General features: G+C 33.4%; 2 protein-coding genes across 2 annotated transcripts in view; both read left to right on the top strand.

Annotated features, from left to right (window-relative positions):
* LOC111046595 (RAB11-binding protein RELCH homolog) overlaps positions 1-8,620 on the top strand; it is a 40,760-nt gene extending 32,140 nt beyond the window's left edge. Inside the window, exons 17-22 of the mRNA XM_039429542.1 lie at positions 3,211-3,360; positions 3,858-3,921; positions 4,715-4,853; positions 6,473-6,635; positions 7,619-7,726; positions 8,227-8,620. Coding sequence (XP_039285476.1) covers positions 3,211-3,360; positions 3,858-3,921; positions 4,715-4,853; positions 6,473-6,635; positions 7,619-7,726; positions 8,227-8,377 — 775 coding nt within the window. The 3' untranslated portion in view covers positions 8,378-8,620. The remainder of the gene's footprint in view (positions 1-3,210; positions 3,361-3,857; positions 3,922-4,714; positions 4,854-6,472; positions 6,636-7,618; positions 7,727-8,226) is intronic.
* Positions 8,621-10,292: 1,672 nt separating this feature from the next.
* LOC111046596 overlaps positions 10,293-17,181 on the top strand; it is a 102,358-nt gene continuing 95,469 nt past the window's right edge. The window contains exon 1 of the mRNA XM_039429544.1: positions 10,293-10,715. The gene's annotated coding sequence lies outside the window, so the exon portion shown is untranslated. The remainder of the gene's footprint in view (positions 10,716-17,181) is intronic.

Consider the following 17,181-nt stretch of genomic DNA (forward strand, 5'->3'; position numbering starts at 1 on the left):
CTGATGAAACCAGATGATAATGAAACTAGCACACACTCCCATTGAAGACAACATGTTTATTAAATGTTTAGAACCATACAGTCGATGTAAAGTCAAAGCTAGGCTTGTCTGTATAGGTGAAAGGAATGATGTTGGTCTCACAGCAGATATTATAGCATGACTTATAACAATACATTTCTTATTGACTTTTTGTGATTCAATTGAATTCCTCTTCTTTGTAACCTGTGACATGAACATTTCAAGAGTCTCGGGGATGAGATTTTCTCCACCTGATTTAATTGTTTCCAAATCTGGATACGAATTGAAGTCATAGGTTTTCCTTTGTATGTCTTCTCTTATTATTGAGGCAGCAGCTGAAACAATCCTCTTCTTCTCTTCTTCTAGATCAAGAACCCTGTTTCTATACCAATTGTCCACAATTTTATGCACATTGTCAGTAAGGCAGAAAACATTCTTTTTACCAGAAACATTTGTTAATGTTAGTCTCTCTTTGAAATGCTCTTGGAGAAGCTTTCCTAAGTGTTTGTCAGAATAAGCAGCATCATCATCAGCTAAAGATTTAAAAATATCCTGAACTTCTTTTATAGTATATTGGCACTCATCATTGTTTTCTATATAGTTACATACTTTGGTAAATGTAGAAGCTAATTTGGTTTGAGGTCTACCTTTTTGTGTTTCAATCGGTTTAGATTTAGTAAATTCTGTGTAGCAATGTTTGTGATAGCGCGCTTCTGCTGCTACTAAGTCTATTGCACTTAGAAGTCGGGCTTTTACATTTTCACCCCATATGTCACTCCTAACGTTGCACTTTTGTAAAAAACTTTCTTTGAACTCGATCGTCGTTACTTCGTGAAATGGTTTTCTATATTGAGTTGGAATTTTAGAGCTGTAATTTGCTGATTTTCCACAAATAGAACAACACAACTTAAAATGAATGCTTGAATACTCGAAGGTCTTGTGTATTGTTGCCTACATAACTTGTGTAATTTAATAGTACTCTTTCCTCGTAGTTTTTCATGTAAACTGTCTCTTCTTTTTTTGCTGGCTTCAGAAATAGCATTGATTCCATTCTTTACAACTACAATATTGTCATCTAGTTTGTTACCACAAATTAAACAATTTAAGTCCGATTCATCCATCACTAATTGTTTCAAACTTGTTTGGAGTAACAGGAGCACATCACGCCGAACTGATATTTCTACAAAACTATATTTTTGTATGTAATCACTCAGAAGGGATCACAAATAAATAAATTCATAATCGAACTGTGTGAAAAAATTGTCACCATCAATGCACTAACTACGAAAAATCTACCACGTGTTTCACTATGAAAAATTACGAAAAATCTACCACGTGTTTCACTATGAAAAATTACGAAAAATCTACCATGTGCTTCACTACGAAAAATTACGAAAAATCTACCACGTGCTTCACTACGAAAAATTACGAAAAATCTACCACGTGCTTCACAACGAAAAATTACGAAAAATCTACCACGTGCTTCACTACGAAAAGTCTACCACGCACGTCCGAACTTGGCAAACTTCCCTCTGAAACTGACATGAGGGATGAGAATGCCACTCATACGAGAATGCAAAGAACGAGTTTCTTTTCTTTATTTAGCAACAAAAACAATATTGAGAGGAGCAACGTTAGCGCCGCACCCCTACTGCCCGGCCCAGCCATAATAATAGATGTCATCATCTATTTCTATGGGCCCAGCTCACCACTGTATTGTCAAAATGTAGCATACAAAATACTTAGTCTTTTGTATATAATATAGTTATATGTTATATAGTTATGCTATGAGCCTCACTCTGCATTTGTATCTTCAAAAATATCCATATTATGCATTCTATACAACATCTAGTCACAATGGTTCTCTTAAAATCTAACAATATAATTTTATGAACTTAAAGCCACAAAAACAAGCTACTTTTCTATTGAACATAAAAACTATTCTATCAATCTGAACTATGAGTATTGAAGAATAAAATATAACTGAGAATCTCTCGTTTTTCAAATAGACGCATGGCTTGTGCGAGCTTGATGTGAGGGGACCGCGTAGCTCGTAGCGTAAAAGTGTAGCGCGTTGCTATTTCCCCCTCCCAGAGCGACATTTACGATTTTTTGTAAGCGAGATTTATATCGATGATTGGTTACTGAGATATCGAGCTTCTAGTAAACATCGACATTTTAACTTAAAAAGTGGGTGGGGGGGAAGCAAGAGGGGTAGGGTCGGGGACTTTTGTAGGGGAACTTCTCTTATACTAATGTAACATTGGGCAAAGTTTCAGCTTTTCACTAATTAGTTCCGACAAATACCTATTTTTTGCCTTCATTGACTGGGCTAATACCCTTAATCCAGGTGCTGAAAAACACTATTTTCTTTTTATTTTATTTTGTGTTCAATTTTCTAGTTTTCTGAAATTTAATTTAAACGTGGACTGCGACTGCGTTTCGGAAAGCCAATTTTCTGACTCCAGCTGTTAAAAGTCTAGAACTTGAATAAATCCCGAGTTCGGAAAACGGCTCTAAATTGTATCAGTGATTGATCGTATTGAAAATTCTACATCTTACAAATACAGTACTGCTACCTAGTTCAGTTTCAGTTAATGTTATTTAGTTGTGGCTAATTAGCTATGAGCACTTTAATTTTGAATGAACGCATTTTGTAAACTAGTCGAACGCGAAAAACCTTGGAGTGTTGAATTTAAGTGTCATCTTATCACCGTTTTTTATCACATTATCACAACAGTGCCTATCATCTGAAAATGATTTATTGAGTAAAAGAAAAAATCAAACTTGATAATTTACTAAAAGTTGAATTTACTTAGATAATCTTATTTGCATAACCAATATTACATTTTTGTTGAAAAGTTTCTCAAATATTTTATATTTCTCTTCTCACATATTATTTCAATGACTGTGAAGAGTGTGAACACAGCCGATGAAAAATTGCTGTTCTAGCCAGGAAAAAGTTCGAAAAATTTTCAATAAAAAATATGTTTTACATTAAATAATAACAATAAGAAATTGTCAAGAAACACAGATTCTATTGATAATTAGAAAGACCGGTTTCGGTTGATCAGAGATTGACAATGAAATGGTTCTTTTAACTATTAATAAAATCTGTGGTTTTTGACAATTTCTTAGTATTTTTATTTAATACGAATAATTACCACAATATCAACTTCTCAATTAAACAAAAATATGTTTTACAGGAGTCGTCCATCCAAGACACGTTGTGAGGCACGCCACTGCCAACCTGTTTTTGTATGTGATACCGAACGTAGGCGAATCCATCACTACAAATAGAATAGTTCCTGCCCTTATAACCCTCGCCAGTGATCCTCAACTGTAAGTTTATTTTTTGCTATTTTCTGTTTCTATTTTACTAGTTAATTATTGTGATACATTCTCTGGGTGTGCTATGAATAAATTATTCCATTAGTGTGTCTTATGATAGACAAAATATAGCAAAAGCATAATTATATCTCATTATTTAGGGCGTTTTTGTTCCAAATTGTTTGCTCAAGCCGATAATCCACGTAGTTTTTTTTTCGTGAAGCTATGTGACGCTGGTAGTTTCTCATACTGTGCCGTTCATACACTCTCATGTGGCCAAGACAGTAATAATCGACGGTAGTCGACAGTAATCGGCTTGAGCAAATGAAAAATCGACTCGAAATTTGGAACATAAACGCTCCATACCATGATCTATGTTCTTATGCTATATTTTCTCTAAGGCCTTATCAAACGACAAAATACTTTAGTAAGAACTATATTACTATTTATTGTTATGAATTTTCAGTCTCCTCTAAAGTCATACTCAATACTTATTTGTTTATTTTCAGAGCTGTTAGAACTGCAACTATACCGGTATTTGGTGCCTTGATCGAAAATTCAACCAATAAAGAGGTGAGACAAGGTTCAACTTTTCAATTATTTTACCATCTCTGTCATCATTTTTTGAGTGGGAAGGATATTTTGAATATTCTTCCCGAAGAATGGACATTGATATGTCCAAAGCTCCCCCAATTTATGTAGATGCATAACAATATTATCTATAGTTATTCCAAATTGCTTTTTTCATATCTCATACAGTTCAATAATTATTTTCTTAGTCTATATCATGTTAATTCATCTATAGTTTTGCTGTATTGTAAGCTATTGTATATAAGTGTATAAGCCAGTATATATTGTAATCTACATTAATAAAGTACTCAATCAATCAATCATCCTCCTTTAAAATTTCTTATTGTAATCATGCAATAAATGTTCAATCATTTGTCAACATATTCTTCGATTCTGAAATATATTTGAAGCATCCAGGTTATTTAAGAAAATACCTGGCTACTTAAAGATATTGAGTTAATATTCTTAAGGCTATTTCTTGTGTGTTCACGATCATAATTATCCCACTTACTAGATTGCCAATATAAAATCTTCTCCAACTTTACCTGTTTCCAATTTGAATAAAATATTCAAAAGATATATTTGTGTATTGTAATTTATGTAGGTAATCTTCTTTTCTTTATTGTTAAGAACAAAAAAGAACAAGTAAAACATACACTACATTATAATATTAACAAACATAATCATCTTTCAATTGCTACTATTATGCTTCTCATGTGAAACCTGTCTATTCTATTAGTAATGTGTAAAACCTTTTAAATCTATTTATTTCTATATAATTCTTTTTATATTTCAGGTGCTTGATAAAACCTACTTTCAACTACAGAGCTTTCTAAGTGATCCGGCTGCTAGGGATGACCATGCAACCGTTCTACAGCTAGTTACAACGCTTGGCCGAATCGTGTCCAATTGTGACTCCTGGTTCAGAGAGGAAGGTCAGTAGTAGGCTACTTGATTTTTACTTGTAAGAATAATAAAAAATAATATTACAAACATTACAATACACTAGTGTATAGCTGGCCATTAACGTAATGCTTCTCATGGCCGTTACGTCTGTATAGTCGAAAACCTGAACATTAGTGACTGTGGATTCGACGTAGGTCTGCTGGTGAAAAACTGCTGTGCAGATGAGCAGAGAAGATTTATTTGTTCGTATGAAAGTCGTACGGTGGACGGGACACATTCTGAGAAAAGAAGAAAGCGCTCTGACAAACAGTGTACTGAGGAATAATCATATAGGAAGGAGACCAGCTGGAAGGCCAAAAAGTAGATGGTGGGACCAGGTCCGGAAAGATATGAGGAGGATGGGCCTAAAAGAGGAGGACGCGGGTGACCGAAACTTTTGGAGAGGCTTAGTTGATGAGGCTAAGTACCGACTGGGGTACGAGTGGACACCGCAGTAAGTAAGTAAGTAAGTATGAAAGTCGTATGACATGTTGAACGTTACTTCAGTGGACAGCATATGGAAAATATGTGTGGATTTTAATACACCTTTATAACTTACCGTAGTTTATAATAACTACCTATTTTCTATTGTGAAGGTTTATTCTACCACTTACAATAAAAATTAATGGTTCAATTTTACTCATGGTTCAGTCAGTATGGGTCTGTGAAAATTTTAGTTTATATCTGCTACTTATCCATTCAATACAGAACAGTCAAGAGTTTTAGTTTTAACACAATGGCTAATTCATTGTTAATATAATCATATTTAACATAATGGCTTATTCATTCAATACAGAACAGTCAAGAGTTTTAGTTTTAACACAATGGCTGAGTTTACCTACGTGAGCCATAGGCTTCTGATAGGATTTTGGGTGGAATGAAGACATATTAAAGGATAGTTTTAGGTGTGTCTAACCACCTAATTTCAAATTTTCAATTTTAAAATAAAAGAAAATGTTGACAGGGGATGAAACATATTGTTCAAAATTCTTTGAATTTTCGCATAATGGCAGAAAATTGCAGAATTACTTGTTGTGTAAAGATACAAAATAATCTATATATTTACAAATACATTTGCAAAAATAATGAGAGTCACTGTAAGTTTAAACTGAATCAAAGTTCAAACAAAACACCATTTGTTTGTACCAAAACCAACATTAGCGACCCCAATACTGAAAACATTTTGTTAACTGGCCATAAATTGAACAAAATAGGTTAGGTTATGTTAGCACAAACAATACAATGATCGGAAAAGAAAAAACAGGCTATTGCCCAAAACTTTTTCAATTTCCTAATTTAGTTTCAAATTGTCCAAATATTATATAGGTTATGTCCATTTCAATTTTCTACACCAAATCACAATCTGAGAATATAGATTAGAAAATACAATGAATGGCAGCGCTGTTTTTACTAGTTATACTAGGACTTGACTACTATAATAATATTTAATAAGTTGATGGTGAATTTGATCAAAGCAAGCTTCCATGTGCGCTGCGGGCTCAAACTAGTTAGTTACATAATTTAGAAGTAAATCGTTCTCATTGTTGTCAATGTTTGAAAACCGTTTGCTTTTTTAGATAAATAAAGCGAAATGTGTTTTTTTTTTCAGTAATCCTCCCACACTTAGCCGCCATGGCTGCTTACACGATGCAACTCACCAATCAAACTCGTCGAATAGATCTCGGTACCACGCTGGTCGAGGCTTTCTCCGCATCTGTCTATTGCTCACTTTCAAAAAATACTATCACCACTGTCTTATTACCAGGATTAGGGTGAGTATTCCACTAAATAGTTGATAATAACCTACACTCTTTTATTTAATAATTATAATGAATATGAGGAGACGATAAGCCGTCGGTCCCGACTACCTAAAAAGTAGCCGTCATCTCTCATCATCATCCCTGTCACTCATTACCCACGCACAAGCCTAAGAGCTTATGTGGGCTTCACCCTCAGTATTATTATTATTGATATCGTAGACAAGTTGAAAGATATACAGTTTACAGTACGTTTAAATACCTGAATTCATTTGAAATTAAACGAACACAGCCATCTCTAGTAGCGATACACTGGCTTCAGGAAAATGGAGATGTGGCTTATCTAGGCTTTATCAGGCCCGGCTCCTCAAAAGCCTGTTGAATTTCAATCATGATTAAATTCCAAGAGAACCAATCAGAAAGTTTTTTCTTAAAAATAAGGCTTTTCTAGTTTTCTGATTGGTTCTTTTGGCATTATTCAATCGGAATTAAAAGTTAACAGAATTTTGCTTAACCGAGTGTCAGACCGTCGTACTATTGATCATTTTAAGGTTTAAGATGGAAATTTGGAGATTTTTCAATATTTACACAGTCGTTTTACAACACTTATTAATAAAGGATTCCAGAGATATTTCGCAAAATATTCTATTATGTTCTGTTGCAATAATACAACAAAGTTTTAATGAATTGAGAACACATTGAAATTGAAAGCATAATACGTATTGATAATAGATTTCACGAAATATTCCATTTAGCAATAATTCTCTAGAATCGAATTAAGACAAGAGCTTCAATGAATTGAGAACACATTGAAATTGAAAGCATAATTTCTTTTATGAACTTGCTTCTTTTATTTACTTTTATGAACTTGAACCCATCAAATGGGTTGAGAGAGTGATGCAATATATTAAAACCTTGAAAATTTTCAGAGATTCATTAATCTGAAAATCAATTCACCTTATGATGACCATTATTAAAAATTGCAATATTTTTCACAGTTACCTTGAGAATCTATGCAGCCAGTCTTTGCCAAGTCATCATGGAAGCGTCCTCATTATGATACAAGAAGCTGAATCTAGAAGTGATATTAATAAACCGATTGAAAGGTAAGGATTTCTATCTCTTGGAATTTTATTATTCTCCATTTTTATTTTTATTTTTTAAAATAATTTCTTATATTTTTTTAAATGTATTATTTGTATTGTAGTCGATATTTTTTCAATTTTGTGATGTCATGGAGTCGGCTTTTCTGTGACTCTTTTGCCGGCGCTTCACTTTCGTTGAGTGCATACAAATGACGACGAGGGCGAGAGTGTGGAGGGCTACTATGCCACCGCTAGCCTTCACTACGCTCGTGGCTCCAATTAATCAAATCAATCAAATTCTTTATTTACACATTGTTGTACAAGAAGATAATTGTATCAAATACAGTAGTGTATCGAATGTCGAACGGAGACGTTGGAGTGGTGAGCCACTCGGCGAAACACTTGGCGAGAGTTTAGCGGATGCAATAAAATAAAAGTATTGTTCTAAAAACAAATAATGTAAAATACAGTACATAGCTTGATGATTTTCAATATAACAGTAATCTTTTCTGTTTTTGCAGGTCTTCCAGTGGGATGAGTCTAGCTCAAGCAACCAGTAATGTTGGCCAGGGCGTAGAAGACATGAAGCAAAAAATGACAAAGATTTTTCAAACTCCGTTATCAAGGCCTACTAATCTTCCGAATCTCCAGAGTATTTTTAGGAAAAAGTAATTTTTTTAATCAGGTCTACTTTGAATTCTCACTCTTTACTATGAAGTATTATGTAGAATTAATTTAAATATACAGTGTATTATATATTACCTAGTATTTTTTCAATTCACTCTCAAATCAATGTATTATTTGCAATGTTACTTATAATTGTTGTTGCTTATGTATTATAAGATTTTATCATGGTTCATTGTACACTTTTATTATTATTTATTTTAAGAGAATACAGCACATGAAGACTGTTAATGTGGTGTCGAATTTACTTCCCATTGTTATTCCTTCATATTCTTCCACCAATAAGGATGAGTTTTTTGGTGTGAATGGAAAAAAGATTGGAAGTTCAAAAAGGAATGTACCTAAAAGTTAGGTACCGTACCAGAAATATTTTTTGCCAACAATTAAAACCTTGGATGATGTAACTACAACAAGTTTTCATCTATTTCGAATCAAATAAATAATGTCCTTTATTGATATTTTGTGCTGGCTGGGATATCATTTGACATGCACGTTAGCGTACTTGCTAACATGAGCATCACCCTTGGCAAAAAATATGATTCAGCACAATTTTTACTTTCCTTGCCCTATTACCATAGGTAAGGAAAGTATTGCTTATATATAAATTAATATATAAATATATATACGTTTCAAGGTCCTCTGAGTCCAAAAAAGTGGTTTTTGGGTATTGGTCTGTATGTGTGTGTATGTGCGTCTGTGTACACGATATCTCATCTCCCAATTAACGGAATGACTTGAAATTTGGAACTTGAGGTCCTTCCCCTATAAGGATCCGACACGAACAATATCGATCAAATGCAATTCAATATGGCGGCTAAAATGGCGAAAATGTTGTCAAAAACAGGGTTTTTCACGATCGATTTTCTCGGAAACGGCTCCAACGATTTTGATCAATTTTAAACCTAAAAAAGTCAATGGTAAGCTCTATCAAGTGCCACAAGTCCCATATTTGTAAAAATTTCAGGAGCTCCACCCCATCTACGCAAAGTTTAATTTTAGATTCCTAATTATCAGGCTTCAGATGCAATTTAAACAAAAAATTCCAAATGGAAAAGATTGAGCATGAAAATCTCTACAATTAATGTTCAGTAACATTTTCACCTAAAATTGAAATACGCTCGAAGCTCGAGAAAATAAGATTATTCAATTTGCAAACTGTTGGCAAGTGTTGATTCTATTAAATCATTAACTATGAAGAGACAGCAGACTTCATGTGTCTGCAGCGTTAATGTCCTGTCACCAGCTGGTTTAGATCTTTAAAATTTAAAGATGTAGACTTGAGAATTGAGATGCGCGTGAACACTAGCGTCAGTTGATCAATTTTCATAACAGCAAGGAAAGTTGTGTGAGTGCGCCACACCAGATTTTTTTAAATGAAGAAAGAAGAAAATCAATTTGGAAAAAAGTGTTAGAAGATAGGTACTTTTTAAATAAACTTAAAAGAAGTACCCAACTAAATCAGATTATTTTGTAAAAATAAATAATAAAAGTACAATAATTTTAAATCAACTGCTGAACAGTATACATTTCAACAAAGATATTGAAGTAATGCTAGAATAAAGAAACAAATCATAGTTTAGTGTTAATCTTGAAATGGATGAAATATTGAATTCATTCCAATTTTGAATTGGGCGGTAATTTCCCCTTTGGTTTTCATTGGAGGAACGCTTGGAGCAGTATTGATTGAAGTTGAAAGTTCAAAGTGGTTAAAAATATGAGGAACCGCTGTTGTTTTGAAGAGAATAAACCATTTAAAAATAAATTTTGATGTTAATATGAAATATATATCCATTATAATGTGTTATTCAAATTTATCAACAATATCACAATGCAAATTTATTGGCGTAAAGGTTGGCAATGGCGTTTAGCACGCATTCTGGTGGATGCAAAACCGGCGAGCAAGTCGGGTTGTTGACTGTGGTCGACGTACGTCGTCTGGTCAGGTCTGTTTCTGATAGTTGTTGTAATTTGTAAATTTGTATTGTAACTGAACTACAACTCCATTGTATGTTTTTTGTTTCTACGTGATAGTTATTATAGTTTTGTAAATTATGTTTGTGTACCAATTCATTCGTGTCTTTCATGAAATTTGTGTAACTGATAATCTGTTAGCTCCAAAAGTTTATTGTTATTCTGTGTTCTGTGGAGTCAGATGAATGAGGGTGTGATTATTCGGCTATAAATTATTAGCTTTTAGTATATCCAGTGTTAAATTTTAAAAGGTTCTAGTTTATAGTGGATTTAATTTAGTGCAATGGATCTACAGTGTTTTGTCAATTAGTGGATTAAACGTTCGTCAATCTTGGATATTTACTGTCAAATTAAAGTAAGTACCTAAAATATAAATATTTTGCTTATATTTAACTGTAGGTGTAAAATTGTAAATGGAGCAGGTATGTGATTAGTGATGTACAAGTTTTATTACTGAAAAAATAAGTATTATAACACATTGAAATACCTGCGTAAGTTACCAAATTACATTATGAACCGTTGTAACACAGTCTACGATCCATAGGCAGAATGATTTTGATAAAAAAAACAATATTTTATTTAGTACATTTTTGTACAGTTTTTAAAAATAATTGTACCAAGTTATGTAAATAGCTGCACTTTACTATAGGTTTTGGGCTGCAAAATCAAACATTGAGACCATCTAAAATTCTTTAATTTCCCACTAAGTTGGATCCAGGACCACCTCCAACAAAGATTTCAAACAGGAGGTTTTCCAATCACAAGTAGAATTATCTTATTAAGTAAAAGTAAAACTTTGGAATCCAATAAAAATTGACTCCTACAATCATAGAGTTAAATCTAAATTCAATCGTAAAATCCGGCTAGGAATAAAATACTAGGCATATTCACATTAATCTGTATAAAATAATCAACTATTATTACATACCAAACCAAGTCTAGATTTTAATTCTTTTCAAGTAATATCATGTGCTATTCTACCATAACAAAGGTGAATAAACATATTATATTGGAATTGTGTTTGATCGAGAAATGATAAAGAATTAGGGAAAAATTATCCACGTTTTAAATATTTTTGTTGGTTGCATAAGTGCTGAAGGCTTTGTAGTGCAATAGTTTAGCAATTTATCCTATCACCAAACTATTTAGAACGTTCAATTGGTAACATAGCAAAAATACTACTGCACTACCGGTATATTGTGGGAAGTAATTGCCGGAATCGACAAGCTTCCATTCATTTTTTATGTCGCTCGTTTGTGAATCACTGCCTTCGAAGTCACGCGATAAGGGTGTTGAGCTCAGTGATCAAGTTTTATCAATAAATGAAAGCTATGCACACGTTATACTTCCCGGGTGTTTTGAAAACAATAACAAGACTTTTTTATAGCAAAGTCGGCGTGGACTTGTAGAGTGGGAACATTTTGTTGGCAACTTTATCAGTGTTTCCACACTGAGTGGAAAACAAAATGTTTATTGAAAACATGAATATTTGGTAGTTGACGAAAAATCGATGCAATGTTTTTCTTAAATAAATTGGCAACAAATTAACGCAATTTGTTGAAAACTCAGTTGACAACTTTCTTATTCTTATTCTTATTCTTATTCTTTCTTTCGTCTGGAAAGGCTAAGGTCCAGCCATCTGATAATGGGTAGACGTTTATTTAATAAATTACCCCTCAAGTTTAGAGACATGAGAACCATAGAGTTCAAAAAAACTCTACATACGTGGCTCTGCGCTAACCCCTTCTATCATGTTGACGAGTTTTTTGAGCTGCCTGAATCCAGCTTAGACCTGTAATGCTATAAAAACCATTGAAACCATAAAGGCATATTAATTTGACTAGTACTCTATTATGTATGTGTTCTAATATTTTGACGTGATCTCATGCATCTATAGATGTTTCATGGATCGAGAAATATATCTATCTATCTATCTATCTTATTGTTTTTCCATACTGAGTGGGTAACAACGTTTTTCTTACAAAAAAAGGATTTCCACAAGTTGACGACAAAATAGTGCTGTGTTCTTTCAAGAAATTTGTTGCAACCACATTTAACAACTCTGGATTAAATGCGGCTCCAAATTTGACGTTTCTTACCAATTTGCGTAGCTCAAGGGCAATACTTTGTGATGGGTTACTCTTTATCCATTTGTTTTTTCCACTTTCTTTAATTTTGTTCTAAAGCAGCGTTTACACCAAAATTATAATTTTTGTTTTTTCAAAAAATTACGGCAATTTGTTGTCAATTTAATAAAAAGCACAGCAGCATTTTGTAGTCAACTTGTGGAAATCCATGTTTCAAACAAATTTTTTGTTTACTTACTGTGGGAAACACACCCAGTGTTGAATTGAAGCACTGAGATAGTTGTCAACAAAATGTTTCCCCCTATACAAGTTTGAGCCGACTATGCTCTCTGGACAGAAAATTAACAATTTTTGTTCTACATTTAAGAACAGGAACATGTTTTCAAGTTTTTCAACAAAATACCAATTTTTTATAGACAACTATTTGCGCACAACATTTTGTTTACAACCTTGGTTTAAATGCTGCTTCACAGTAGCACTGTATATCCATCTCTCATCATCATCTCTCCCATTACCCACGCACAAGCCAAAGATTCATGTTGGCATCATCCTCAGCAAAAACATTTCCATCATAAAGGATGGAATAGATGGGAGGTGTTGTCTAGAAAGCTGGATCCCAATTATCTGATATAATTAATCGTTCTTTTTGTACAATTAGACTAGAAACTGATATAAGATCAGTGCATTTGGCGTAACAGTTGTTCATTTTATTCAGCTCGGAGAATTAATTTTTGGGCCGTATTTCATGTGCGGTTGGGTGAATACGTCTGGTGTGAGGCGGCACACACTCGTCCAGTTCCGACATCCGACTGACGTGTAGAGAAGAAAGCTTTTGAAGCTAAGAGAGCGCGAAATAGAGGTGGCGATTTCACCTTGCTTCATAGTGCACTATCTTTGTTGTATTACAAAATTACCATTACCATTATAAATGCATCAGCGCCGCCTTTTCCTTCCTAATCGCTCGGTCATTTAGCGAAAGAAAAACGGAAATTTAGTGTAAATAAATTGCGCTGGCAATTTGACGAGACTTTTACTCCTGAATAACGGGTCGACGTTTTGATTTTATTTCTTAAAAAATAAAAACCATTCAGGCACTTTAATAGTGTGTTGTTTTGTAGCAAAAATTTGCATGAAAAATGGTATCAATGAAATGAGAGGTTTAAGAGAACATGAGATCTTTGTTTTGTAGCAAACATTTGTATGAAAAATTGTATCAATTAAGTGAGAAGTTCAAGAGAACCTGAGACCTTTGTTTTGTAGCAAACGTTTTTATCAAAAATGTTATCAATGAAATGAGAGGTTTAAGAGAATCTGAAATCTTTGTTTTGTTGTAAACGTTTGTATGAAATATGTTATCAATGAAATTATAAGTTAAAGAGAACCTGAGAGTTCTTGTGCTTTTAATAACTAATGAATGCTGTAGACCTAGTAGCATATGTCCTTGTATAATTGGGTTGAGACTGTATTTCGAAGGCCTGAAGAAACAGTGAGAGCTAGAGCAACGCTAATTGCAGAAACTAGAGTTGCTAATTAGAGCGATTACACTACGAGAATACACTAATGTGATATGGATTACATCGATATAGATGACTGGATCAGACCAACAAATATCCGATTTCAGGAATAAATTATTTTCATTAGCATTACGTATCAATATTAATTTGAGATTCATCTTTCCAATCATGAACATTATAATCTGTTCTATTCTGCACTTGAGTTTTAATTCCTTTAATTTGGCTAAATTTATCTATTTGAAATTTCCATGTTTATGGTATTTGAATTTGCAAAGTAAAGACCTGCCTGTCTAATTGCTCTTGTTCAAAACAAAACCTTTATTTTATTGTCAGTGTGAGACGCTCTACAATCCATCGCATTACAATAGTACATCAAAATCGGTTGTTAAGATATTGCTTGCTTGACCTAGGTAATCTGATGATCATGCTTATTTTCAGCTGCAATTTATTGTTATTTATTTTATGTCAAATTGGATTGATTGTTGTTATAGCGTACTGTATTTGCCTGTTTTAACAACAATCGTTTCAATTTGGAGTTCGCAAATCTCTGCCGAGTTTAATGAACTTTACATTAGTGTACAATGCTCTCTAGAACAATAATTTTATAATTTTTGAGAAAGATTTATTGAAATTATATTTTTCGTCCATTTTATTGTTTTGTATCAGTATTTAATTTTTTAAAAGTATGCATGGAGGATCAGGACATTTATAATAATGATGATGTCACTCATTTCTCAAACTTTGAAAGTCACATCACCTTTGCCTTATTCTATCAATTTTTGATCGTACATTCTTATAATTTAATCGTCAATTTAATATTTCTTCAATTATACTCACAGACCTCTTTACTATTTCTCTATTTAAGCTTAAGAATTGAGGTCATAACAAGAAAAAATTCTCTTGTCTCTGAGAAAGGCAATACTGCACGAAAGTTACCACGTAGTTAGGACTGCTCATTGTTCAATAAATTCGAAATAATACAATGACTTAGTTTACCAGTTTAAATGTAGAAATTGATTTTGTAGTGTGAGGTTTCAGTGCTTTTAAATTCATCTCACCTTCACTCTAGTAGCTACCGTATAGTTTTCTTAACGGGCAGAAATAGTATCTAATCCAAAACACCATTGGTTCTTATGGCAGTGTTCACACATGGAACAAAGTTGGGGTATCTAAACTGAGAAGATTCATTTCCAATTTAGTTAGTTAATGGTTTAGTTCGATTATTGGACATAAATGATTCTCTTTTGTATTACAATTGAAGATGATTAATCGATCGCCATTGGTTTTTATTAGTTCTGATTTGATTGATCCAATGATAGGATTTAATTACGATTTCAATTTGATAATCTCGTGAACTTATTGAGTACCGCACTATTCTACCAAGCCCGTATATTTTCGCTAGCTAAAATATTCAAGCACTTGATAAGAGTTTCAAGTGCAAGTGCTATGTAATTGTGCTTCAATGTCATATGAATCCAATTCTCATTACCACTCGAGGACTTGAATAATTTCCGAGTAAAATCTGTGAACTTTTCTTCAACCCATAAGTTTAACATCTATCCTAAGTTACGAATGCATGTAACCCTCTGATACTAGTGAACTCAACAACATTAATTTAACGCTGAATGAAGTATTATCTCTACTCCAGTACTTGAAGTAATTGAGACTGTAATAAAAATGGCTGAATAATATTAGAATAATTATCTCATCATGGCTGACATTTTGAATTACGTCAACAGTCGTAAATTTCATGCTAAAGCCTAATTTGCTCAAGTGCTTTAAAGGACTTCCATTACATTAAATATTTGAGTATACATGCATCCTTAAACTCCACATTTGACACTATCTGTGCTGAAATGTCGCTTAATATGGTCTATGTTTAGCATATAATAATTTAGATTTTGTCTTGTTATAACTGAAGAAGTATTCTATTAATGTTGCTTTACTTCAGCTCCTTTTGGACCGAAGTCCGCAGTGAACAGTGTTCCGCACTGAGCCACTCATTTAATAAGCAAACATTAATGTCCCCATTTATGGTTGTTCAAAAGTTTAACATCGCCGTCGAGAAATTAGTACTAGAATTGTAACTTTCATAAATACCGACCTAGATTGTAATACTTTACGAATACTATAGAACTGACACTGCTCATACTATATTAATACTGCTTAATAGTTGATACATTACTAGACTGCTTTCTATGAAACTTACTACTATAGAACGAATACTGCTTATGGAACATGATGTAAAATGTTACTAATATGATACAAATTGGCATCTATCTCTCTTCTCTCACAGTCTACATTCTAGAGAAACAAAGAAGTATTCTATTTCCAAAACTTTACCACGAATTTTTATTATATGTTAATATTATAATACAAATTGTCGTCTGCCTCTCACAGTCTACATACTAGAGAAACGAAGAAGTATTCTACTTTCAATTCCAAATCTTCACCTCGAATTTAATAGCCCCCTTGTGTAAGTTATATTCAAGGACGTAGTCCAGTTTCATAAGGGCTGCAATATATCTACTAATAATATTCGAAAATAGTAGTCGTAGTAATAGTGCTAGTGCTTATAAATAGGAGTTAATTTCTTCAGAGCTATACTATACAATACATCTACTGATAATTTTTGAAAAAAAATTAGTCATAGTAAAGCCAGTGCTTATAAATAGGAGTAATTTCTAGAAAAAATTGAACACCTTGCGCATATTAACCAGATGTCCAAGTCTCACGCGAAGTCTGAGGTCAAGCAGACACCATTTCCTTTTTTAGATGATTATAATGACGATGTTGATGATGACAATGACGATGATGATGATAATGATGAATATTGCAGTTCTTCATTTTTGTAAGTGGACGAGTCGTAATGAAGAAAAAAGGGCGTAGACTCGTAGGAGTCGGGCTAAGGCCGCGGGCGGTAATGACTGTTTATAGTGTAATTTTCAAAACAGTTTTCAAAGGGGAACACTCTCACGCCCCCGCCTTTGACGAACGTGACTGCTGAAAGACACTGCACAATTATTCTGCTTCTATCGTTCAAAAGTCGAGAGCTTCCCTCGCTACCCTCTACAACCCTCCTCGTTTCCTCGTTACATATTTTCAGCCGGTGGAGAAGAGTATCGAGTAGTACACCCCTTTCCCCCAACCTGAACCTTCATATCTGTGACAATCTATTCTTTTCTCTATCCTTCTCTGTGATATCTACCCTCTCTCTCTC

This window comes from Nilaparvata lugens, chromosome 5 (genome assembly GCF_014356525.2).
Source record: "Nilaparvata lugens isolate BPH chromosome 5, ASM1435652v1, whole genome shotgun sequence".
In the NCBI taxonomy this organism is placed as follows: domain Eukaryota; kingdom Metazoa; phylum Arthropoda; class Insecta; order Hemiptera; family Delphacidae; genus Nilaparvata; species Nilaparvata lugens.